The 24,566-nt window shown below is 49.8% G+C and overlaps 1 protein-coding gene across 2 annotated transcripts in view; it reads right to left on the reverse strand.

The window, feature by feature from the left end:
* Positions 1–8,119, reverse strand: part of SLF2 (SMC5-SMC6 complex localization factor 2) — a 317,833-nt gene extending 309,714 nt beyond the window's left edge. The window contains exon 1 of one of the 2 annotated variants that reach the window (XM_063961913.1): positions 7,799–8,119. In XM_063961913.1, the coding sequence (XP_063817983.1) occupies positions 7,799–7,890 (92 nt within the window). In that variant the 5' untranslated portion in view covers positions 7,891–8,119. The remainder of the gene's footprint in view (positions 1–7,798) is intronic. The other variant, XM_063961915.1, reaches the window with a different exon arrangement.
* Between the last annotated feature and the right edge of the window lie 16,447 nt (positions 8,120–24,566).

Raw genomic sequence — 24,566 nt, forward strand, 5'->3', positions numbered from 1 at the left:
AAGTTCTTACCATAAATCTCATTTTCTGCTGCGGGGTACACTGGGCTCCACAGGGAATAACATTGGGGATGTCCTAAAGCAGTTCCTCATGGGAGGTGACGCACTGTAGCGGGCACAAGAACCCGGCGTCCAAAGGAAGCATCCTGGGAGGCGGATGTATCAAAGGCATAAAATCTTATGAACGTGTTCACTGAGGACCACGTAGCCACCATGCACAATTGTTCAAGGGTCGCGCCACGGCGGGCCGCCCAAGAAGGTCCAACAGACCGAGTAGAATGGGCCTTTATGGTAGCAGGAGCTGGAAGGCCAGACTGTACATAAGCATGTGCAATCACCATTCTAATCCATCTGGCTAGGGTCTGCTAGCCAGCCACGTTTGTGAAAACCAAACAGTACAAGGAGAAAATCAGACTTCCGAAGGGATGCAGTTCTCATCACATAGATACTGAGAGCCTGTACTACATCCAAAGACCGCTCTTTGGAAGACAATGCAGGAAAGGCAAATGCTGGAACCACGATCTCCTGATTAAGGTGGAAAGAAGACACCACCTTTGGTAAATATCCAGGGAATGTTCTAAGAACCGCCCGATCACGGTGAAAAATCAGATATGGTGACCTACAAGACAAGGCACCCAAGTCCGACACCTGTCTTAGCAGAGGCAATAGCCAGCAGAAACAACACCTTAAGAGAAAGCCACTTAAGGTCTGCAGATTCAAGAGGCTCGAACGGAGACCCTTGCAACGCCTTCAAAACCACCGACAAGTCCCAAGGAGCCACCGGCGCGACATAAGGAGGTTGAATCTGCAACACGCCCTGAGTGAATGTATGCACATCAGGTAAGGTCGCAATTTTTCTCTGAAACCAAACCGACAAGGCAGAAATATGAACCTTGATGGAGGCCAGACGAAGGCCCAAGTCCAGGCCTTGTTGTAGAAAGGACAAAAGTTTGGCCGTACTAAACTTGTAAGCGTCATGATTGTTAGAAGCGCACCAAGCAAAGTAAGAATTCCAGACCCTATGGTAAATCCGAGCACCGGTTTCTGGGCCTTCAACATGGTTTGAATGACCGCCTCAGAAACTCCTTAGGCCTTTAAGACGGAAGCTTCAAGAGCTACGCCGTCAAAGTCAATCAGGCTATACACAGGGGTCCTGAACGAGGAGATCTGGGCGCTGCGGAAGTAGAAGTGGACGCTCTGTCGAGAGACCCTGAAGGTTTGAGAACCAATGCCGTCTGGGCCACGCTGGAGCGATCAGATGTAGGATTCGTCCTTCTTGCTTGAACTTCCTTATTACTCTGGGCAGGAGTGACACAGGAGGGAACACGTATGGCAGCCGAAAGTTCCATGGAATTGCCAGTGCGTCCACGAACGCTGCTTGAGGATCCCTTGTCCTTGCTCCAAAGACTGGAACCTTGTGATTGTGTCGAGATGCCATCAGGTCCACATCTGGAAGACCCCACTTGTCCACGAGGAGTTGAAACACTTCTGGATGGCGGCTCCACTCTCCGGCGTGTACGTCTTTGACGACGGAGAAAGTCCGCTTCCCAGTTTAGGACCCCCCGGAATGAACACTGCCGATATGGCTGGCAGATGGCGTTCTGCCCACTGAAGAATCCGTGATATATCCTCATTGCCATGCGGCTTCGAGTGCTGCCTTGATGATTTATGTACGCCACCGTGGTGGCATTGTCCGAATGTACTTGAACAGGTCTGTTCTGTATCAAACGCTGGGCCAAGTTCAATGGGTTGAACACTGCCCGCAATTCCAGAATGTTTATCGGGAGGAGAGACTCCTCCTTGGTCCACCGATGCTAAAGGGAGTGTTGCTCGAACACCGCGCCCCAACCCCTCGGACTGGCATCCGTCGTCAGCAGGACCCAGTTGGAGATCCAGAAGGGACGACCCCTGCTCAAATGTTGGTCCTGAAGACACCAGCTTAGTGACAGACGGACTTCCGGATATAATGAGATTATATGAGACCTCATCCGGTGAGGCAGGAGGGCCCACTTGGCAAGAATCAGCATCTGGAGAGGTCGGGAATGGAATTGAGCGTACTCCACCATGTCGAAAGCAGACACCATGAGACCTAGCACTTGCAGTGCGAATGTATCGACACTTGCGGATGAGATAGGAAGCATCGAATCCTGTCCTGAAGCTTCAGGACTTTCTCCTGAGACAAGAACAACCGTTGGTTGTGAGTGTCTAACAACGCTCCCAGGTGCACCATGCTCTGAGCAGGGACCAGGGAGGATTTCTTCCAGTTGATGAGCCACCCGTGGGCTTCCAGGAACCGGATAGTCAAATCTAGAGGACGTAGGAGAATCTCTGGGGAATTTGCCAGGATCAACAAGTAGTCCAAGTACAGTAGGATCCTGACCCCTTGACGGCGGAGTACAGCTGTCATTACCGCCATAACCTTGGTGATGACTCGCGGAGCCGTGGTCAAACCAAAAGGTAATACCCGAAACTGGTAATGGAGGTTGCCAACCGCAAACCTTAGGTACTGCTGATGCGACACTGCAATGGGAATATGCAGGTAAGCATCCTGTATGTCCAGTGAGACCATATAGTCCCCAGGCTCCAAGGCCAGAACAACAGAGCGAAGAGTTTCCATACAAAACTTGGAGACCTTCACAAACTTGTTCAAGGACTTGAGATTGAGAATGGGCCGGGAAGACCCATTTGGTTTCGGGACTAGGAACAGCGGTGAATAGATCCCCTTGCCCCTCTGAGCCAGAGGCACCTGTACTACCACTCCTGTGTCCAGGAGGGACTGTACCACCGAATGAAGACTCTTTTCCTTCACCTGATCTGAAGGGACGTCCGTCAGGCAAAATCGATGAGGGGGACGATTCTTGAAGGATACGGTGTAACCACGAGTGACGACTTACCGTACCCAGGCATCGGAAGTGGTCTTCAACCATTCCTGGGTAAACCCTAGAAGTCGTCCCCCCACCCTGGGATGCCCCAGAGGGAGGCCCGCCCCGTCATGTGGCAGGCTTGTCAGTTTTGGAAGCAGGCTGACGGGCAGCCCAGGCCCGTTTGGGTTTGGGCTTATTGGGTTTGGAAGTGCAAACCTGTTTTGGGTACGCCTGACCTTTTGCTTTCCCTGAAGGACGAAAGGAAGTACGCTTAGCCTTCGGCACCGAAGGAGCAGTACTAGGAAGACATGCTGTTTTAGCAGACGCTAAGTCAGCCACTATCTTTGTCAAGGTTTTCTCCGAAAAGAATGTCTCCTTTGAAGGGGAGTACCTCCAGGGTTTTCTTAGAGTCCATGTCCACAGACCAGGACCGTAACCAGAGAATTCGGCGAGCCAAAATGGACGTAGAAGCCTTGGCCGCCAGAATACCAGCATCAGAAGCCGCCTCTTTAATGCAATGAGACGCTGTAGCAATATATACGACAGGCATTGTCTAGCATGATCAGAAGCATTGGAAGGCAACTCCGCCTCCAGCTCCTGAGCCCACGCTTCCACAGCTTCTGCAGCCCATGTTGTGCAATAGTGGGCCTATGCACAGCACTGTTTAGGGTGTAGATTGCCTTTAAAGAACCCTCCACACGCTCGTCTGTCGGCTCTCTCAAGGACGTGACAGTAGTTACAGGCAGAGCAGAGGATACTACCAGCCGCGCCACTTGCGAATCCACTGGCCGAGGTGTTTCCCAATTTTTACTAAGCTCCGCATCGAGGGGGTAGCGAGCCAGCATCTTCTTGTGAAGCGTGAACTTCTTTCCTGGATTTTCCCAGGACTCCTGACGTATGTCAACTAAATGGTCAAAGTGAGGTAAAACTTGTTTAACCACCTTCTGACGTTTAAACCTGTCCGGTTTCTTAGGGGCAGTGTCAGGCTCCTGTTCATCATCAACCTGAAGAATGAGCCTGATAGCCTCTAACAAGTCAGGAACATCACCTACGAAACAACTTCCCCATCAGAAGCATCAGGATCAGAATCTGTGGGGTCTGTATAATTGGTGAGTTATGGGGCAGTAGCACCTTCGTGGATCACCCTGGTTGTTTTTTTGTTTTTTGTTTTTTTGGAGTCTTTCGGGTGTGCAGTCAAGTCTCTCCCAGCATTTACCCTAAATACATTGCAAGATGCACATTAGTCAAAGTGAGACTATTTACCCATTGTAAGTTAAAATGCCGGCTGCGGGGATCCCGGCGTTCAGGAGCCCGATGCCAGAATCCCAACAGCCAGCATTTTACAGACTGATGCCAGCCCACACCCGCCTGGTATTCCCACTCAGTTGGTGGGTCCACACCACCAATCGAGTGGGAATAGCACCTGTTGCAAGTGCAGCGAGCCACCGGGCCCGATGGGAGGCGAGCAGACTCGCTGCCTCGCAGTTGGGACACCAGCAGATGAGATGCCACTGTTGGCATACTGACAGCCGGCATACCATCTGCCGGTATATCATACAGGATCCGGAATTAAATGCATGCAAATTTACAAGGCACTTTGGTTTTCTTAAATGACATATTAAAAGTGATCACTGAGTACCATGCTGTAATGGTGAAAGCAGCCTATATAAGAAATGTCATATATACTTATTGTTTGACTAAAATTTCAGTAAAATCCTACACTTTGAATATCGATGTCCATTTTGCATTTTCACATCTGTTTTTAGCTGCCTGTCCACATATCGTCTAGTTGTAGTTACAGACATGACTGCAACTAGATTGACGCAAGGTACAGATGTTTCCATATACACCTTTCCTAATGAATAAACATACGGCACAATTTGGCAGTAATTCCCTACACATTTACATTCCAGTAGGAATATCTATTTGTACTATTAGGGTGACGCCAAGCACTTCCAGACTGATCAGATCAAGGCATATCACGACCAAACTCTTTGCTAGACATTGGGGGAGATTCAAATGTTTGAAAAGTCAGTTGGGAATCTGTTTTTTCCTATCTAATAGAGAGAGGAAAAAACAGACACCCAACCGACTTTTCAAACATTTGAATCTCCCCCATTGTGTGCAGTCGGACATTGCAACGATGCTCAGTGGCACAAAGGTTCTCCCCTCACTGAATGATGCTTGTGCTTTGCATGGACTAGCTGAGCCACTTTACAGTGACAATTATTCTGTAAAAGCTTTTCAGCTTCATTTTCCAGTTCAATATCCTAGGCTTAACACATTAGATGCACAATCAAGCAATGCAACGGTCATTACAAGTTCACTTACAATCATACGATCCCACAAACACACCATTTCTAGCATATACACAATGCAGTCTTCGGAATGATGACACGATATAGCATGTCCAGGGATTATGGGGGTCATTCTGATCTGATCGCTCACTGCAGTTCATCGCAGCACAGCCATCAGGTCAGAACTGCGCATGCGCCGACGGCTGTCATTGCCTAGCGATCGCCTCTGCCTGATTGACAGACAGAGGAGGTAGCACAGCAGCATTTGGGCGCCGTTTTGTGGACGCGGTACGGCCAACGCAGGCATGACTGGACCATGCGGGGGCGGGCTGTAGCGGCTGTGTGACATCACAAGCAGCCGATGCGAGCCGGGCAACAACGAGTAACTCCTGGACAGCCGCAGGAGCTGCGCTGGCTGGGAGTTACTCTTCAAGTACAAAAGCATCGCCGCTGTGCGATGCCTTTGTACTTGTGGGGGGGTGGGGTGGTGTGGCCTGACATGCTGGGCGGACTAGCCCTGTGCTGGGCGTCCCCCCCCCCCCCCCCTGCATGTCTGTGTAAGTGATCGTAGCTGTGCAAAATTGAGCACAGCTACGATCAGGTCGGAATGACCCCCTATATCCAATTAATTGTTGCTCCTATACACAATATGCAATCATGCAGAACAGAACAAAATTTCAGAGCCCAACACATTGGGGGTGATTGAGATGTTTGTGCGTAGCACATCACCCATCACGAGGCAGAGATACGCAGATGTTGGTTCCAGACCAGGTCACCCATGGTTTATTGTGCTTGTGGCACCCAAAAGCACATGGTTTAGCCGATTTAATTGTTTTGGCTGTCTAAAAATCATGTCTAAATGGGACTTTTTAGACACCCAAAAGAACTGTCACAATTCAATTGTGTTTGGGTGGCCATGCACATTGCACATGTCGCACCCAAACAGACAGGGTTTAGCAGTCCAAACTCCCGTTTGTACACCTAAAGTGCCCAATTTACACACATTTTATCTCGCACCTCAGGAGGCTGCGAGAAAAGTGTGTTCTCCGCGGCCACTGGGCGCCCAAACGGCAGAACAGTTGAATTGCTGCTGCTGGGTGCCCTCTGGTAGCGGCCGCAGAAAAAAAAGAAATTTAATCGCCCCCAAAATGATAACCAGTCAAAAGGATTATGCGTATCAAGTAAAATGTGAGAAAAGCCGGACTTTGGCACATTTCTGCTCACAACCTTAAAAGTGACTTCCCCCCCATTGTGTGGTCCTGCGTACACACTACACCATGCGCAGCAGATCAATTGTAAGCCAATAAGCAATAAATCAGCTTACACACTATACGATAGCCGTGCAGACTAGTCAGAACTGCCAAGCACTGGTGCCAAGAAAAGGGGATGGGAAGGGGGGGTGGACGGCGGGCACCAATTACCTGGGCCTGCAGGTGCCCCACCCCACCCCTCATACACACACCCTTTAGTATGCTTACCTTGATCCGGAAAACCGGGTCCTCCATCCCAGGAGCAGCAGCACAATCTTCCCAGTGACAACTTCAGGAAGAAGGTGCAGCACAATCAAAGTAAAGGTTCTAGCACTGTGCCATCGTCTTTACTGTCTAGTACAAATGCGTGATCTTCACGAATATCACTGGGAAGATGGTGCCAACCGAGGAGGAGGGGACCCACTTCCCAGATCAACCCAGGTAAAATAACGTCTCTGCACACCCCTGTGGGACTATGTACACGCCCCCACCCAGTACCAGGTCCCGGCAGTGCAGCCTTCGGCCCTGCTACCAAGCCTGAACAAAGTATCACAGTATGTACCCACCTTTAGTGACAAATCTGCAGCATACTATTACATGAAGAATTGCCACAGGTCAGCAGGGGTTGTTACGCAGTCCAGAAGATGTCTTTCTGTGACAGACTTAGGAAATGGGTAGGCAGCCTGCAGGGGATTCGGTCTCTAAGTCGACAGTAACTAGGTCGACAGGGTGTCTAGGTCAACATGAGTTTTTCACAATTTTTTTATTTTTTTTATTTTAACCTTTTCATACTTAACGATCCACGTGGACTATGATTGGAACGGTAATCTGTGCCAAGCGGTAGCGGAGCGAAGGCACCATGCCCGAAGGGGTCGCGGTGCACTAATTGGGGTTCCCGGTCACTCTACGAAGAAAACAACACCAAAACATAAAAAAACTCTGTTGACCTTTTGACCTATCGACCTAAAGACCCTGTCGACCTTGACATTGTCAACCTAGTTACTGTCGACCTTCGATACCACACCCGCCTGCAGCACTCCAGCAGCTTGAGAACTAAACATCCCAGCACGCTCTGACAGTTTTTGAATGCTTTAGCAACAAAACTGTGGCAGCACATGCTGGGAGGTGTAGTCCCACCTTGCCTGAGGCAATTATCAGTGCTCCAGCTATGGTGGAACTACAAGTCCCAAGCGGCCCGTTACAAGCATTACAACAGTTCAGAGCCACTTAAAGCTGCAGGAGTGTGGTGCATATACTGTAGCATGCTCCTTGCGTCCCTAGATTAGTGACAGATGAGTGAGAGGACCTCAGTGACAATACGGTTGTATGAAACTAGACGCTACCGTGACAATACAAGCTGCAATAGGTAATGCAGGTGAGGGGTTATTACCTGTCGTCCTGGGCACCCTCTCTCTGCTTGGAGAGAGCACCTTTCTGGGCGCCAGCCTTGGCTATCTGAAACCGAGGGCCGTGCCGAGTCATGCCCAGGTGAGATGTGTATCCTGGCCGGCCACAGCCGTCCGAGTTCCCGCCCAAACCTGACTGTCAGAAGCACTTTTGTTTCTCACAGGGTTCACAGTGGCAGGCTGCTTCCCGCTTCCGGCTGACACACAGAACTACCAATCAAGTGCAGAGATCATCGAACATCCCTGCTGCTAGCCGAGTGCCGATCCATGTCACTACAGATCACCTGAAGAACACTGCCCAGCATCCTGAGGCCTGTCCTATACGCAGCAGTTCTGCAGGACATATGGGGGGAATTCAAATGTTTGAAAAGTCGGTTGGGTGTCTGTTTTTTCCTGTCTATTAGATAGGAAAAAACAGACTCCCAACTGACTTTTCAAATAATTGAATATCCACCCTAATGTCACCGTATAGAAGTCACACAGCGCCACTTGGAGGAAAAAGTGAGTTATTGCATCTCCTTGTTCCAGTCAATGCCCACTGATGGGATGGTGGAGAATGCTAGAATCAAGTTGGAGAAAGGACCTCTGACGTCAGGGGGAGGAAATAGGCCAGTGGGATAGTTCTTCTACTATCTACGCCACCAACTACTCCCTTTAGTAACCCGGTGGCGAGCGAAGCGGACCAAGCCACCGAGCATGAAGAGTGGCGAGCAAAGCGAGTCAGCGATGGTACGTTTCAGGTACCCTCTTTGGGCATGGCTCCTCCCTCTGGTGATGTGGCTCCTCCCCTGGTGACGTCAGAGGTCCTTTCCTTAACTTTGGTTTTAGACCTAACTGGGATATGTCCCCTTTTTGAAGACAAAGCTACACTAATCCAAATAAATATGAATATAAATGTCAAAATAATTGTATAAAAATGTGAAAAAAATAAACATGTCAAGATTATTAAATAATTTAAAAAAACTAAACTTTATCACCAGTTGCCCAATACATAGCTTTTTCTTATTTTTAGTATAATTTTTATTTCTTATCTTTGAAAAAATGAAATTACTACTAGGGTGGTTCAATGAGTAAGGTAACAAGGTCTCTCATGTATGTAATGTATTTCATTCCAACTTCCCACCAGGCCAAAACAGGTAGACCACTGCTTCCCCTTATGCCAGTCATACTGTCCCCACATCAGGTGTAAGATGGCGGGGCTGGCAGAAACATGGTCACACATTGAGGTGCGTAGTGTGATCAGCAGCTGAAATTCATCGCCAACTTGTCGAGATGTACTGTGATAACGGGGGTCATTCAGACCCGATCGCACGCTGCCTTTTTTTGCAGCCGTGCGATTGGGTCTGAACAGCGCACGCGTGCCGTCCTCAATGCGCAGGCGCGTCTCTGGCCAGCGACGGATTCTACCAAAAAAGCAATTGCAGCGGCAATCGCAAGAAGATTGACAGGAAGAAGGCGTTCGTGGGCGGCAACTCACCGTTTTCAGGGAGTGTCCAGGAAAACGCAGGCATGCCCAGCCGTTTCCAGGGAGGGTTCCTGACGTCAGATCTATCCAGTATCATCGCAGCGGATGAGTAATGGGCCCTACACACTGGCAGATAAATTAGAACGATATGAACGTTCTCGTTCATAAATGAACGAGAACTCGTTCATATCGTTCTGTGTGTAGGCAGCAACGATTAAAGATGCGCAGTCCCACGCTCGTTAATCGTTGGTGCCCCGTCGCTTATGCATGCAGGCCAATATGGACGAGATTGTCCATAATAGCGTGCAGTGCTATGGAGCTGGGTGACGAGGGGAGTGAAGAAACTTCACTCCCCCCCGTCGGGTGTGGTTCATCAAATCGGAACATCTAGGTCGACAATGTTTGAGTCGACCACTGGCGGTCGACAGGCAATAGGTTGACAGGGATCGAAAGTCGACATGGTCCCTATGCCGACATGTTCTATGTCGACAGTTCACAAGGTCGACATGAGTTTTTAACTTTTTTTGGTGTCGTTTACTCCGTACAGTGACTGGGAAGCCGCCATGCTTCAGGAAAGGGCTCCGCTGCCGCTGCGCTCGGCACAGGTTACTATTCCCAATCGTAGTCCACGTGGATCGTTACGTATGAAAAAGTTCACAAAATTTGAAAAAATGAGAAAAACTCATGTCGACCTTGGAACCATGTCGACCTTCCATCACTGTCGACCTATAGTGGTCGACCAAAATATTGTCGACCCAGGCAGTGTCGACTTTCAGACCGGATCACCCCACCCCCCACCCCCCCGCCGCCAGGTCGCACCGTCGGGCAGCTTGGCGGCGGATCGGTATGTGTGTAGGGCCCATAAGTCCTGAGCTGTGCAGAGACTGCATAAACTTTAGTTTGTGCAGCTCTCTGCACAAGCGTTCGTACCTCTGTACAGCGATTACCCCCTCCCCTATAGGCAGCGACTACCTGCAAAAAATAGCCTGCATGCGATCAGGTCTGAATCACCCCCAATGTCCTGTCACAGAACAAAACTTAGATTGGTGCACTGTATGTGGTGGACACTGCTCATATTGTACGTCTGTCCTGCCGTTATCAAAGGCAGTGCATGTTCAGTAGCTGATGATTTTGTTGCTCTATACTAATCATACTTTCTCTGACGTCCTAAGTGGATGCTGGGACTCCGTAAGGACCATGGGGAATAGCGGCTCCGCAGGAGACTGGGCACAACTAAAGAAAGCTTTAGGACTACCTGGTGTGCACTGGCTCCTCCCACTATCCTCCAGACCTCAGTTAGAATCTTGTGCCCGGCTGAGCTGGATGCACACTAGGGGCTCTCCTGAGCTCCTAGAAAAAGAAAGTTTAATTTAGGTTTTTTATTTTCAGTGAGATCTGCTGGCAACAGACTCACTGCTACGAGGGACTAAGGGGAGAAGAAGCGAACCTACCTGCTTGCAGCTAGCTTGGGCTTCTTAGGCTACTGGACACCATTAGCTCCAGAGGGATCGAACACAGGGCCCGACCTCGATCGTCCGGTCCCGGAGCCGCGCCGCCGTCCCCCTTACAGAGCCAGAAGCAAGAAGACGGTCCTGGAAATCGGCGGCAGAAGACTTCGGTCTTCATCAAGGTAGCGCACAGCACTGCAGCTGTGCGCCATTGCTTCCCATGCACACCTCACACTCCGGTCACTGATGGGTGCAGGGCGCTGGGGGGGGGCGCCCTGGGCTGCAATATTAAGTACCTTGGCTGGCAAAACTACACATAATATAGTCATAGAGACTATATATGTGTAAAATTCCCTGCCAGATATACCTACAAAAAAGCGAGAGAAGTCCGCCGAAAAAGGGGCGGGGCTATCTCCCTCAGCACACTGGCGCCATTATCCCTCACAGCTCCGCTGGAAGGATCGCTCCCTGGCTCTCCCCTGCAGTTTCCAGACTACATAGGGTAAAAAAGAGAGGGGGGGCACTAAATTTAGGCGCAATATTGTGTATACAAGCAGCTATTGGGAAAATCACTCAGTTACAGTGTTAATCCCTGTGTATATATAGCGCTCTGGTGTGTGCTGGCATACTCTCTCTCTGTCTCCCCAAAGGGCTTTGTGGGGTCCTGTCCTCAGTCAGAGCATTCCCTGTGTGTGTGCGGTGTGTCGGTACGGCTGTGTCGACATGTTTGATGAGGAGCTTATGTGGAGGCGGAGCAGATGCCGATAAATGTGATGTCACCCCCTGCGGGGCCGACACCTGAGTGGATGGATAGGTGGAAGGTATTAACCGACAGTGTCAACTCCTTACATAAAAGGCTGGATGACGTAACAGCTGTGGGACAGCCGGCTTCTCAGCCCGCGCCTGCCCAGGCGTCTCAAAGGCCATCAGGGGCTCAAAAACGCCCGCTACCTCAGATGGCAGACACAGATGTCGACACGGAGTCTGACTCCAGTGTCAACGAGGTTGAGACATATACACAATCCACTAGGTACATCCGTTGCATGATCTCGGCAATGAAAAATGTGTTACACATTTCTGACATTAACCCAAGTACCACAAAAAAGGGGTTTTATGTTTGGGGAGAAAAAGCAGCCAGTGTTTTGTTCCCCCATCAGATGAGTGAATGAAGTGTGTGAAGAAGCGTGGGTTCCCCCGATAAGAAACTGGTAATTTCTAAAAAGTTACTGATGGCGTACCCTTCCCGCCAGAGGATAGGTCACGTTGGGAGATATCCCCTAGGGTGGATAAGGCGCTCACACGTTTGTCAAAAAAGGTGGCACTGCCATCTTAGGATACGGCCACTTTGAAGGAGCCTGATGATAAAAAGCAGGAGGCTATCCTGAAGTCTGTATATACACACTCAGGTACTATATTGAGACCTGCAATTGCCTCAGCATGGATACTGCTGCTACAGCGTGGTCTATTACCCTGTCAGGACAGGGATACTACTTTGCTAACCATAGAGCATATTAAAGACGTCGTCTTATATATGAGGGATGCACAGAGGGATATTTGTCGGCTGGCATCCAGAATTAATGCAATGTCCATTCTGCCAGGAGGGTATTAGGGACCCGGCAGTGGACAGGCGATGCTGACTTTAGAAGGCACATGAAGATTCTGCCGTATAAGGGTGAGGAATTGTTTGGGGATGGTCTCTGGGACCTCGTATCCACAGCAACAGCTGGGAAAGAAAATTTTTTACCTCAGGTTTCCTCACAGCCTAAGAAAGCACCGTATTATCAGGTACAGTCCTTTCGGCTTCAGAAGAGCAAGCGGGTCAAAGGCGCTTCCTTTCTGCACAGAGACAAGGGAAGAGGGAAAAAGCTGCACCAGACAGCCAGTTCCCAGGATCAAAAATCTTCCCCCGCTTCCTCTGAGTCCACCGCATGACGCTGGGGCTCCACAGGTGGAACCAGGTGTGGTGGGGGCGCGTCTCGGGAACTTCAACGACCAGTGGGCTCGCTCACAGGTGGATCCCTGGGTTCTGCAAGTAGTATCACTGGGATACAAGCGGGAGTTCGAGGCGACTCCCCCTCGCCGTTACCTCAAATCAGCCTTGCCTGCTGCCCTCGAGGGGAGGTAGTACTGGCGGCAATTCACAAGCTGTACTTCAGCAGGTGATAATCAAGGTACCCCTCCTTCAACAAGGCCGGGGTTACTATTCCACAATGGTTGTGGTACCGAAACCAGACGGTTCGGTGAGACCCATTCTAAAATTGAAATCCTTGAACACTTATATACGAAGGTTCAAGTTCAAAATGGAATCGCTCAGGGCGGTTATTGCAAGCCTGGACGGAGGGGATTACATGGTATCACTGGACATCAAGGATGCTTACCTGCATGTCCCCATTTACCCTCCTCACCAGGAGTACCTCAAAATTGTGGTACAGGACTGTCATTACCAATTCCAGACGTTGCCGTTGGTCTGTCCCCGGCACCGAGGGTATTTACCAAGGTAATGGCCGAAATGACGATACTCCTTCGAAAAAAGGGAGTTATAATTATCCCGTACTTGGACGATCTCCTTATAAAGGCGAGGTCCAGGGAGCAGTTGTTGGTCGGAGTAGCACTATCTCGTGAAGTGCTACAACAGCACGGCTGGATTCTGAATATTCCAAAGTCGCAGCTGGTTCCTATGACGCGTCTACTGTTCCTGGGTATGGTTCTGGACACAGAACAGGAAAAAGTGTTTCTCCCGGAGGAGAAGGCCAAGGAGTTGTCATCTCTAGTCAGAGACCTCCTAAAACAAATACAGGTGTCGGTGCATCAATGCACGTGAGTCCTGGGAAAGATGGTAGCTTCTTACAAAGAAATTCCATTCGGCAGGTTCCATGCAAGGATCTTCCAGTGGAATCTGTTGGACAAGTGGTCCGGGTCGCATCTTCAGATGCATCGGCTGATAACCCTGTCTCCAAGGGCCAGGGTGTCGCTGTTGTGGTGGCTGCAGAGTGCTCATCTTCTAGAGGGCCGCAGATTCGGCATACAGGACTGGGTCCTGGTGACCACGGATGCCAGCCTTCGAGGCTGGGGGGCAGTCACACAGGGAAGAAACTTCCAAGGACTATGGTCGAGTCAGGAGACTTCCCTAAACATAAATATTCTGGAACTAAGGGCCATTCACAATGCCCTAAGTCAGGCTAGACTCCTGCTTCAACACCAGCCGGTGCTGATCCAGTCAGACAACATCACGGCGGTCGCCCATGTAAACATACAGGGCAGCACAAGAAGCAGGATGGCGATGGCAGAAGCCACAAGGATTTTCCGATGGGCGTAAAATCATGTGTTAGCACTGTCAGCAGTGTTCATTCCGGAGTGGACAACTGGGAAGCAGACTTTCTCAGCAGGCACGACCTCCACCCGGGAGAGTGGGGACTTCATCCAGAAGTCTTCCAAATGATTGTACACCATTGGGAAAGGCCACAGGTGGACATGATGGCGTCCCGCCTCAACAAAAAGCTAAAAAGATATTGCGCCAGGTCAAGGGACCCTCAGGCGATAGCTGTGGACGCTCTGGTAACACCGTGGGGGTACCAGTCGGTGTATGTGTTCCCTCCTCTGCCTCTCATACCCAAGGTACTGAGAATAATAAGAAGGAGAGGAGTAAGAACTATACTCGTGGTTCCGTATTGGCCAAGAAGAGCTTGGTACCCAGAACTTCAAAAAATGATCTCAGAGGACCAATGGCCTCTGCCGCTCAGACAGGACCTGCTGCAGCAGGGGCCCTGTCTGTTCCAAGACTTACCGCGGCTGCGTTTGACGGCATGGCGGTTGAACGCCGGATCTTTAAGGAAAAGGGCATTCCGGAGGAAGTCATCCCTACGCTGATTAAAGCTAGGAAAGAAGTGACCGCAAACCATTATCACCGCATATGGCGAAAATATGTTGCGTGGTGTGAGGCCAGGAAGGCCCAACGGAGGAATTTCAGTTGGGCCGTTTTCTGCACTTCCTACAGTCAGGGGTGACTATGGGCCTAAAATTGAGTTCCATTAAGGTCCAGATTTCGGCTCTGTCGATTTTCTTCCAGAAAGAACTGGCTTCACTGCCTGATGTTCAGACATTTGTTAAGGGAGTGCTGCATATTCAGCCCCCTTTTGTGCATCCAGTGGCACCTTGGGATCACAACGTGGTGTTGGATTTCCTAAAGTCACATTGGTTTGAGCCACTAAAAACCGTGGATTTGAAATATCTCACGTGGAAAGTGGTCATGCTGTTGGCCTTGGCTTCGGCCAGGTGTGTGTCAGAATTGGCGGCTTTGTCATATAAAAGCCCTTATCTGATTTTCCATATGGATAGGGCAGAATTGAGGACTCGTCCCCAGTTTCTCCCTAAGGTGGTATCAGCTTTTCATTTGAACCAACCTATTGTAGTGCCTGCGGCTACTAAGGACTTGGAGGATTCCAAGTTGTTGGACGTAGTCAGGGCCCTGAAAATGTATGTTTCCAGGACAGCTAGTGTCAGGAAAACTGACTCGCTATTTATCCTGTATGCACCCAACAAGCTGGGTGCTCCTGCTTCAAAGCAGACTATTGCTCGCTGGATTTGTAGTACGATTCAGCTTGCACATTCTGCGGCTGGACTGCCGCATCCTAGATCAGTGAAAGCCCATTCCACGAGGAAGGTGGGCTCTTCTTGGGCGGCTGCCCGAGGGGTCTCGGCTTTACAACTTTGCCGAGCAGCTACTTGGTCGGGGTCAAACACATTTGCTAAATTTTACAAGTTTGATACCCTGGCTGAGAAGGACCTAGAGTTTGCTCATTCGGTGCTGCAGAGTCATCCGCACTCTCCTGCCCGTTTGGGAGCTTTGGTATAATCCCCATGGTCCTTACGGAGTCCCAGCATCCACTTAGGACGTCAGAGAAAATAAGATTTTACTCACCGGTAAATCTATTTCTCGTAGTCCGTAGTGGATGCTGGGCGCCCATCCCAAGTGCGGATTGTCTGCAATACTTGTATATAGTTATTGTTAACTAAAGGGTTATTGTTGAGCCATCCGTTGAGAGGCTCAGTTATATTTCATACTGTTAACTGGGTATAGTATCACGAGTTATACGGTGTGATTGGTGTGGCTGGTATGAGTCTTACCCGGGATTCAAAATCCTTCCTTATTGTGTCAGCTCTTCCGGGCACAGTATCCTAACTGAGGTCTGGAGGAGGGTCATAGAGGGAGGAGCCAGTGCACACCAGGTAGTCCTAAAGCTTTCTTTAGTTGTGCCCAGTCTCCTGCGGAGCCGCTATTCCCCATGGTCCTTACGGAGTCCCAGCATCCACTACGGACTACGAGAAATAGATTTACCGGTGAGTAAAATCTTATTTACTTCCCACTGCACCAGGGCTAATCAAGTTAACTTGTTCTTTGTTCATTTCAGGTTTGCGTTCTACAGCTCATTTTAATTACTTTTTTTAAAGCCAGCACCTTACGCCATCATTTCAGATATATTTATTACAGAGAATAATGAATGGAGCTCATATTATACTGTAAAATGCACTCTGTGTTGTATTTATTTTCACTATCATGAATTATTATTATACAGGTTGAGTATCCCTTATCCAAAATGCTTGGGACCAGAAGTATTTTGGATATTGGATTTTCTCTGACGTCCTAGTGGATGCTGGGAACTCCGAAAGGACCATGGGGAATAGCGGCTCCGCAGGAGACTGGGCACAACTAAAGAAAGCTTTTAGGTCACCTGGTGTGCACTGGCTCCTCCCACTATGACCCTCCTCCAAGCCTCAGTTAGATTTTGTGCCCGGCCGAGGTTGGATGCACACTAGGGGCTCTCCTGAGCTTCTAAAAAGAAAGTATATAATTAGGTTTTTTATTTTACAGTGAGACCTGCTGGCAACAGGCTCACTGCAGCGAGGGACTAAGGGGAGAAGAAGCGAACCTACCTGCTTGCAGCTAGCTTGGGCTTCTTAGGCTACTGGACACCATTAGCTCCAGAGGGATCGACCGCATGGAACTGGCCTTGGTGTTCGGTCCCGGAGCCGCGCCGCCGTCCCCCTTACAGAGCCAGAAGCAAGAAGAGGTCCGGAAAATCGGCGGCAGAAGACATCAGTCTTCACCAAGGTAGCGCACAGCACTGCAGCTGTGCGCCATTGCTCCTCATACACACTTCACACTCCGGTCATTGCTCCTCATACACACTTCACACTCCGGTCACTGAGGGTGCAGGGCGCTAGGGGGGGGCGCCCTGAGCAGCAATAAAAACACCTTGGCTGGCAAAAATACCACAATATATAGCCCCAGAGGCTATATATGTGATAATTACCCCTGCCAGAATCCATAAAAAAGCGGGAGAAAAGTCCGTGAAAAAGGGGCGGAGCTATCTCCCTCAGCACACTGCCGCCATTTCTCCCTCACAGCTCCGCTGGAAGGAAGCTCCCTGGCTCTCCCCTGCAGTCTACACTACAGAAAAGGGTAAAAAAGAGAGGGGGGGCACTAAATTTAGGCGCAGTATATATAACAGCAGCCATAGGGGACATAATTCAGTTAGTCCCTGCATTATATAGCGCTCTGGTGTGTGCTGGCATACTCTCACTCTGTCTCCGCAAAGGGCTTTTGTGGGTCCTGTCCTCTGTTAGAGCATTCCCTGTGTGTGTGCGGTGTGTCGGTACGGCTGTGTCGACATGTTTGATGAGGATAATGATGTGGAGGCGGAGCAGATGCCTATAGAAGGGATGTCACCCCCTGCGGGGCAGACACCTGAGTGGATGGACTTATGGAAGGAATTGCGTACACGTGTCGACTCCTTACACAAAAAATTTGACGACATGCCAAATGCGGGACAGCCGGCTTCTCAGCTCGTGCCTGTCCAGGCGTCTCAAAGGCCATCGGGGGCTCTAAAACGCCCGCTACCTCAGATGGCAGACGCGGATGTCGACACGGATACTGACACCAGTGTTGACGACGATGAGTTTAGTCTAATGTCCACTAAGGCCATTCGTTGCATGATTGAAGCAATGAAAGAGGTGTTACAAATTTCTGATATAAACCCAGGTACCACTAAAAAGGGTATTATGTTTGGGGAGAAAAAACTACCCGTAGTTTTTCCCCCATCAGAAGAATTAAATGAAGTGCGTGAAGAAGCGTGGGCTTTCCCTGATAAAAGATTGGTAATCTCTAAGAAGTTACTAATGGCGTTCCCTTTCCCGCCAGAGGATAGGTCACGTTGGGAGACACCCCCTAGGGTGGATAAAGCGCTCACACGTTTGTCAAAAAAGGTGGCACTATCGTCTCCGGATACGGCCGCCCTCAAGGAACCTGCTGATTCAGCAGGAGGCGATCCTGAAGTCTGTATATACACACTCAGGCATTATACTTAGACCAGCTATTGCGTCAGCATGGATGTGCAGTGCTGCCGCTGCGTGGTCAGATTCCCTGTCAGAAAATATTGACACCCTAGACAGGGACACTATTCTGCTAACCATAGAGCATATAAAAGACTCAGTCTTATACATGAGAGATGCACAGAGGGAGATCTGCCGGCTGGCATCTAAAATAAGTGCATTGTCCATTTCTGCTAGGAGAGGCTTATGGACTCGCCAGTGGACAGGGGATGCAGATTCAAAAAGGCACATGGAAGTTTTGCCTTATAAGGGTGAGGAGTTATTTGGGGATGGTCTCTCGGACCTAGTTTCCACAGCAACTGCTGGGAAGTCAGCATTTTTACCCCATGTTCCCTCACAGCCTAAAAAGGCGCCGTTTTATCAGGTACAGTCCTTTCGGACTCAGAAAAACAGGCGTGGAAAAGGCGGGTCCTTTCTGTCCAGAGGCAGAGGTAGGGGAAAAAGGCTGCAACAAACAGCAGGTTCCCAGGAGCAAAAGTCCTCCCCCGCTTCTTCCAAGTCCGCCGCATGACGGTGGGGCTCCACAGGCGGAGCCAGGTACGGTGGGGGGCCGCCTCAAAAATTTCAGCGATCAGTGGGCTCGCTCACAGGTGGATCCCTGGATCCTGCAAATAGTATCTCAAGGGTACAAACTGGAATTCGAGGCGTCTCCACCCCACCGGTTCCTAAAATCTGCCTTGCCGATTACTCCTTCAGACAGGGAGGCTGTGCTAGCGGCAATTCACAAGCTCTATTCCCAGCAGGTGATAATCAAGGTGCCCCTACTTCAACAAGGACGGGGTTACTATTCCACAATGTTTGTGGTACCGAAACCGGACGGTTCGGTGAGACCCATTTTAAATTTGAAATCCTTGAACACATACATAAAAAAATTCAAGTTCAAGATGGAATCGCTCAGGGCGGTTATTGCAAGCCTGGACGAGGGGGATTACATGGTATCCCTGGACATCAAGGATGCTTACCTGCATGTCCCCATTTACTATCCTCACCAGGAGTACCTCAGATTTGTGGTACAGGATTGCCATTACCAATTCCAGACGCTGCCGTTTGGACTCTCCACGGCACCGAGGGTGTTTACCAAGGTAATGCCGGAAATGATGATACTCCTTCGAAAAAAGGGAGTTTTAATTATCCCGTACTTGGACGATCTCCTAATAAAGGCGAGGTCCAAGGAGCAGTTGTTGGTGGGAGTAGCACTATCTCAGGAGGTGCTACACCAGCACGGTTGGATTCTGAATATTCCAAAATCACAGCTGGTTCCGACGACACGTCTACTGTTCCTGGGTATGATTCTGGATACAGTCCAGAAAAAAGTGTTTCTCCCGGAGGAGAAAGCCAAGGAGCTGTCATCTCTAGTCAGAGACCTCCTGAAACCAAAACAGGTATCGGTGCATCACTGCACGCGGGTCCTGGGAAAGATGGTGGCTTCTTACGAAGCAATTCCTTTCGGCAGGTTCCATGCCAGAATCTTTCAGTGGGACCTGTTGGACCAATGGTCCGGATCGCATCTTCAGATGCATCGCCTAATAACCCTGTCTCCAAGAACCAGGGTGTCTCTGCTGTGGTGGCTGCAGAGTGCTCATCTTCTAGAGGGCCGCAGATTCGGCATACAGGACTGGGTCCTGGTGACCACAGATGCCAGCCTTCGAGGCTGGGGGGCAGTCACACAGGGAAGAAACTTCCAAGGACTATGGTCGAGTCAGGAGACTTCCCTACACATAAATATTCTGGAACTAAGGGCCATTTACAATGCCCTAAGTCAGGCAAAATCCTTGCTTCTACACCAGCCGGTACTGATCCAGTCAGACAACATCACGGCAGTCGCCCATGTAAATCGACAGGGCGGCACAAGAAGCAGGATGGCAATGGCAGAAGCCACAAGGATTCTCCGATGGGCGGAAAATCACGTACTAGCACTGTCAGCAGTGTTCATTCCGGGAGTGGACAACTGGGAAGCAGACTTTCTCAGCAGGCACGACCTCCACCCGGGAGAGTGGGGACTTCATCCAGAAGTCTTCACGCTGATTGTAAATCGATGGGATCGGCCACAGGTGGACATGATGGCGTCCCGTCTAAACAAAAAACTAGAGAGATATTGCGCCAGGTCAAGGGACCCTCAGGCGATAGCTGTGGACGCTCTAGTGACACCGTGGGTGTACCAGTCGGTTTATGTGTTCCCTCCTCTGCCTCTCATACCAAGGGTACTGAGAATAATAAGAAAACGAGGAGTAAGAACAATACTCGTGGTTCCGGATTGGCCAAGACGAGCGTGGTACCCGGAACTGCAAGAGATGATCTCAGAGGACCCATGGCCTCTGCCGCTCAGACAGGACCTGCTGCAGCAGGGGCCCTGTCTGTTCCAAGACTTACCGCGGCTGCGTTTGACGGCATGGCGGTTGAACGCCGGATCCTGAAGGAAAAGGGCATTCCGGAGGAAGTCATTCCTACGCTGATTAAAGCCAGGAAAGATGTAACTGCAAAGCATTATCACCGCATATGGCGGAAATATGTTGCTTGGTGTGAGGCCAAAAAGGCCCCAACAGAGGAATTTCAACTAGGTCGATTTCTGCATTTCCTACAAGCAGGAGTGACTATGGGCCTGAAATTAGGCTCCATTAAGGTACAGATCTCGGCTCTGTCGATTTTCTTCCAGAAAGAACTAGCTTCACTACCTGAAGTTCAGACGTTTGTGAAAGGAGTGCTGCATATTCAGCCCCCGTTTGTGCCTCCAGTGGCACCTTGGGATCTCAACGTGATGTTGAGTTTCTTAAAATCACATTGGTTTGAGCCACTTAAAACCGTGGATCTAAAATATCTCACGTGGAAAGTGGTCATGTTATTGGCCTTGGCTTCAGCCAGGCGTGTGTCAGAATTGGCAGCTTTGTCATGTAAAAGCCCTTATCTGATTTTCCATATGGATAGGGCGGAATTGAGGACTCGTCCCCAGTTTCTCCCTAAGGTGGTATCAGCTTTTCACTTGAACCAACCTATTGTGGTGCCTGCGGCTACTAGGGACTTGGAGGATTCCAAGTTACTGGACGTAGTCAGGGCCTTGAAAATTTATGTTTCAAGGACGGCTAGAGTCAGGAAAACTGACTCGCTATTTATCCTGTATGCACCCAACAAACTGGGTGCTCCTGCTTCTAAGCAGACTATTGCTCGCTGGATTTGTAGCACAATTCAGCTGGCGCATTCTGCGGCTGGACTGCCGCATCCTAAATCAGTAAAAGCCCATTCCACAAGGAAGGTGGGCTCATCTTGGGCGGCTGCCCGAGGGGTCTCGGCTTTACAACTTTGCCGAGCTGCTACTTGGTCAGGGGCAAACACGTTTGCAAGATTCTACAAATTTGATACCCTGGCTGAGGAGGACCTTGAGTTCTCTCATTCGGTGCTGCAGAGTCATCCGCACTCTCCCGCCCGTTTGGGAGCTTTGGTATAATCCCCATGGTCCTTTCGGAGTTCCCAGCATCCACTAGGACGTCAGAGAAAATAAGATTTTACTCACCGGTAAATCTATTTCTCGTAGTCCGTAGTGGATGCTGGGCGCCCATCCCAAGTGCGGATTGTCTGCAATACTTGTACATAGTTATTGTTAACTAAAGGGTTATTGTTGAGCCATCTGTTGAGAGGCTCAGTTGTTTTCATACTGTTAAACTGGGTATAGTATCACGAGTTATACGGTGTGATTGGTGTGGCTGGTATGAGTCTTACCCGGGATTCAAAATCCTTCTGTCACAACTGAGGGTTTAGGCAGACGGGAGGAAGCCTCAGTTGTAGGGGCTGGAATGAAGTTAAATTTAGATGGTTTAATCAGACCCCTGGACATGTAAGTGTGGAAGGAAACCCGAAGGTGTGACCATGACAAGCAGGTTAAAAGTCAAATGAAAGTTTATTAAACAGACTCCGTATAATCACAACAGCGTTCACAGTCAGTATTAGCAGTGGCAGATAATACAGTTCCTGGATCACTAAACCATAAAAAGGTATAACAGGGCACTGGTAGGTTGCAGAACGGATGTTATAGTCCTTGGGTAGAATAACCTTACCAGGCCAGGCTGTAGTAGTGGAGACAACCGAGGAACATGCCAGTAGGTATATGAGATGATGCTGGTAACTGGAATGCACTGTAGGAGTCACTGGACGGAACCAGCCAGATGGTGGAGACACGGAGTTAAAACTGAAAGATGCTAGGGTGCGTGGAAACAGATGAAATGAAGAGTGGTTACCGGTGGTAGTGGATACTGCTGGTAAGTAGAAATCCGCTGGGAGAACACCGGCTCTTTAAGGAGGCTGAATTCTGTTGGAAGCAGGTTGCTGGAAACAGATGGGTTAATAGCTGCAAGCTTGGAAGCTGGAAGCAAACGAGGTAATAGCTGAAAGCTGGATCAGTCACAGAGGATTGCAAAGTCAGGCTGCACCGCAGGATGGGAAGCAGGTGCGGGTCTCTTTGTGGATGCTGGAGACAGGAGCTGGAACCTGGAGAAACAAACCACAGGTGAGAGAGACTGGAACAAGGTATGACATTCAAAGCACTGACATCTATCTGGCCCAGACACAGGATACTTATACCTGCAGCTATGCAGGCATTGGCTGGGCAATTATGCAGATTCCAGAGACGGTGGATTGGAGGAATTGGAGCATGTGATCAAATCCAACATGGCTGCGCCCATGCTGGAACCTGGAGGGAAAACTGGTTTGAAATGAAATGTGCAAACACAATGACAATGGCGGCGCCGGCCGCGAAGGACAGGAGACGCCAGACGACAGCTACATGCTGAGACACCTGGAGGGCAGCAGAGACCGCGGCAGGCATGATACATGATTCTGAGAACCTGCAGCAATAACACAGTAACGGCGGCGGAGGACGGGAGACGCCATGTTGGATTCAAACATGGTGCCGCTGTGGTAGTGTCTCAGAATGACAGGAGGGATGTGCAGAGTGTTGACACAGATGAGATCCGGATTTGGAACGCTGGGCCAGTCTCAGAAGACACCTAAACGGCAGGTAATGGCGTCCAGATACCCGGATCGTGACAGCACCCCCCCCCCCCCTTTAGGAGTGGCCCCAGGACACTTCTTAGGCTTTAAAGGAAACTTTGAGTGGAAATTTCGGACCAAGGCAGGAGCATGGACGTCTGAGGCATTGGTCCAAGAGCGTTCTTCAGGGCCATAGCCCTTCCAGTCAATGAGATACTGTAACTGACCGTAACGGAAACGTGAGTCCAAAATCTTGGCCACCTCGTACTCGACTCCCCGTTGAGTCTGAACTTTGGGAGCTGGAGGAAGTGCGGAATGAAACAGATTCAGGATCAGCGGTTTCAACAAGGAAACATGAAATGTCCTGGGTATTTTCAAGAAGGGTGGTAACTGTAATCTGTAGGCAACAGGATTGATGACTTGTTCAATCTTGAAGGGACCGATGTAGCGAGGTGCAAATTTCATGCTGGGAACTCTCAACCTCAAATTCTTCGTGGACAACCATACTCGATCACCCACCTTGAGAGCAGGAACCGCTCTACGCTTCCTATCGGCAAACTTCTTATACCTGGATGAGGCTTTAAGCAGGGCTGCGCGGACGTTCTTCCAGTTATTTGAAAACTGACGCAAGGTGACATCCACTGCTGGAACAGAAGTTGCGGGAAGCGGTTGAAATTCTGGGACTTTAGGGTGGAATCCATAATTAATGAAGAATGGTGTAGAAGAAGATGAGGAATGGTATTGATTGTTGTGGCTGAACTCGGCCCAAGGAAGGAGTTGAACCCAATCATCTTGAGAGGAAGACACATATATACGGAGGAAGGCCTCCAAGTCCTGATTCACCCTCTCGGTTTGACCATTGGTCTGAGGATGGTAAGCCGTGGAAAACTTTAACTTGACTTGGAGGGCTTGACACAAACTTCGCCAAAATTTGGCTACAAATTGTACTCCACGATCCGAGATGATCTCTTCAGGAAGACCGTGAAGTCGGAAGATCTCTTGTATAAATACTTGAGCCAACTTGGAAGCTGACGGAAGACCGGTGGGAGGGATGAAATGTGCCATCTTGGTGAACCGGTCAACTACCACCCAGATGGTATTAAACTTGTTGCAGATAGGTAGATCGGAAACAAAGTCCATCGACAAATGGGTCCATGGTCGACGGGGAACAGATAATGGAACCAGTTGCCCCGCAGGCGACTGGCGGGATACTTTGTGTTGGGCACACTTTGGGCAGGAGGCAATAAATTCCATAACGTCCTTCTTCAGAGTTGGCCACCAGTAGGACCTAGAAATAAATTCAAGGGTTTTCTGAATGCCTGTATGTCCAGCAAAACGGGAAGCATGGGCCCAATGCATGAGCTTCTTCCTTAGAACTGGCTTAACAAAACTTTTCCCTGGTGGAGGCGTAGAGTCCATCCCTACCGTGGAGAATGCCAACGGATTAATAATAGGATGCTTGTCTGCAGACTC

The sequence above is a fragment of the Pseudophryne corroboree genome, chromosome 3, assembly GCF_028390025.1.
Source record: "Pseudophryne corroboree isolate aPseCor3 chromosome 3, aPseCor3.hap2, whole genome shotgun sequence".
NCBI lineage: Eukaryota > Metazoa > Chordata > Amphibia > Anura > Myobatrachidae > Pseudophryne > Pseudophryne corroboree.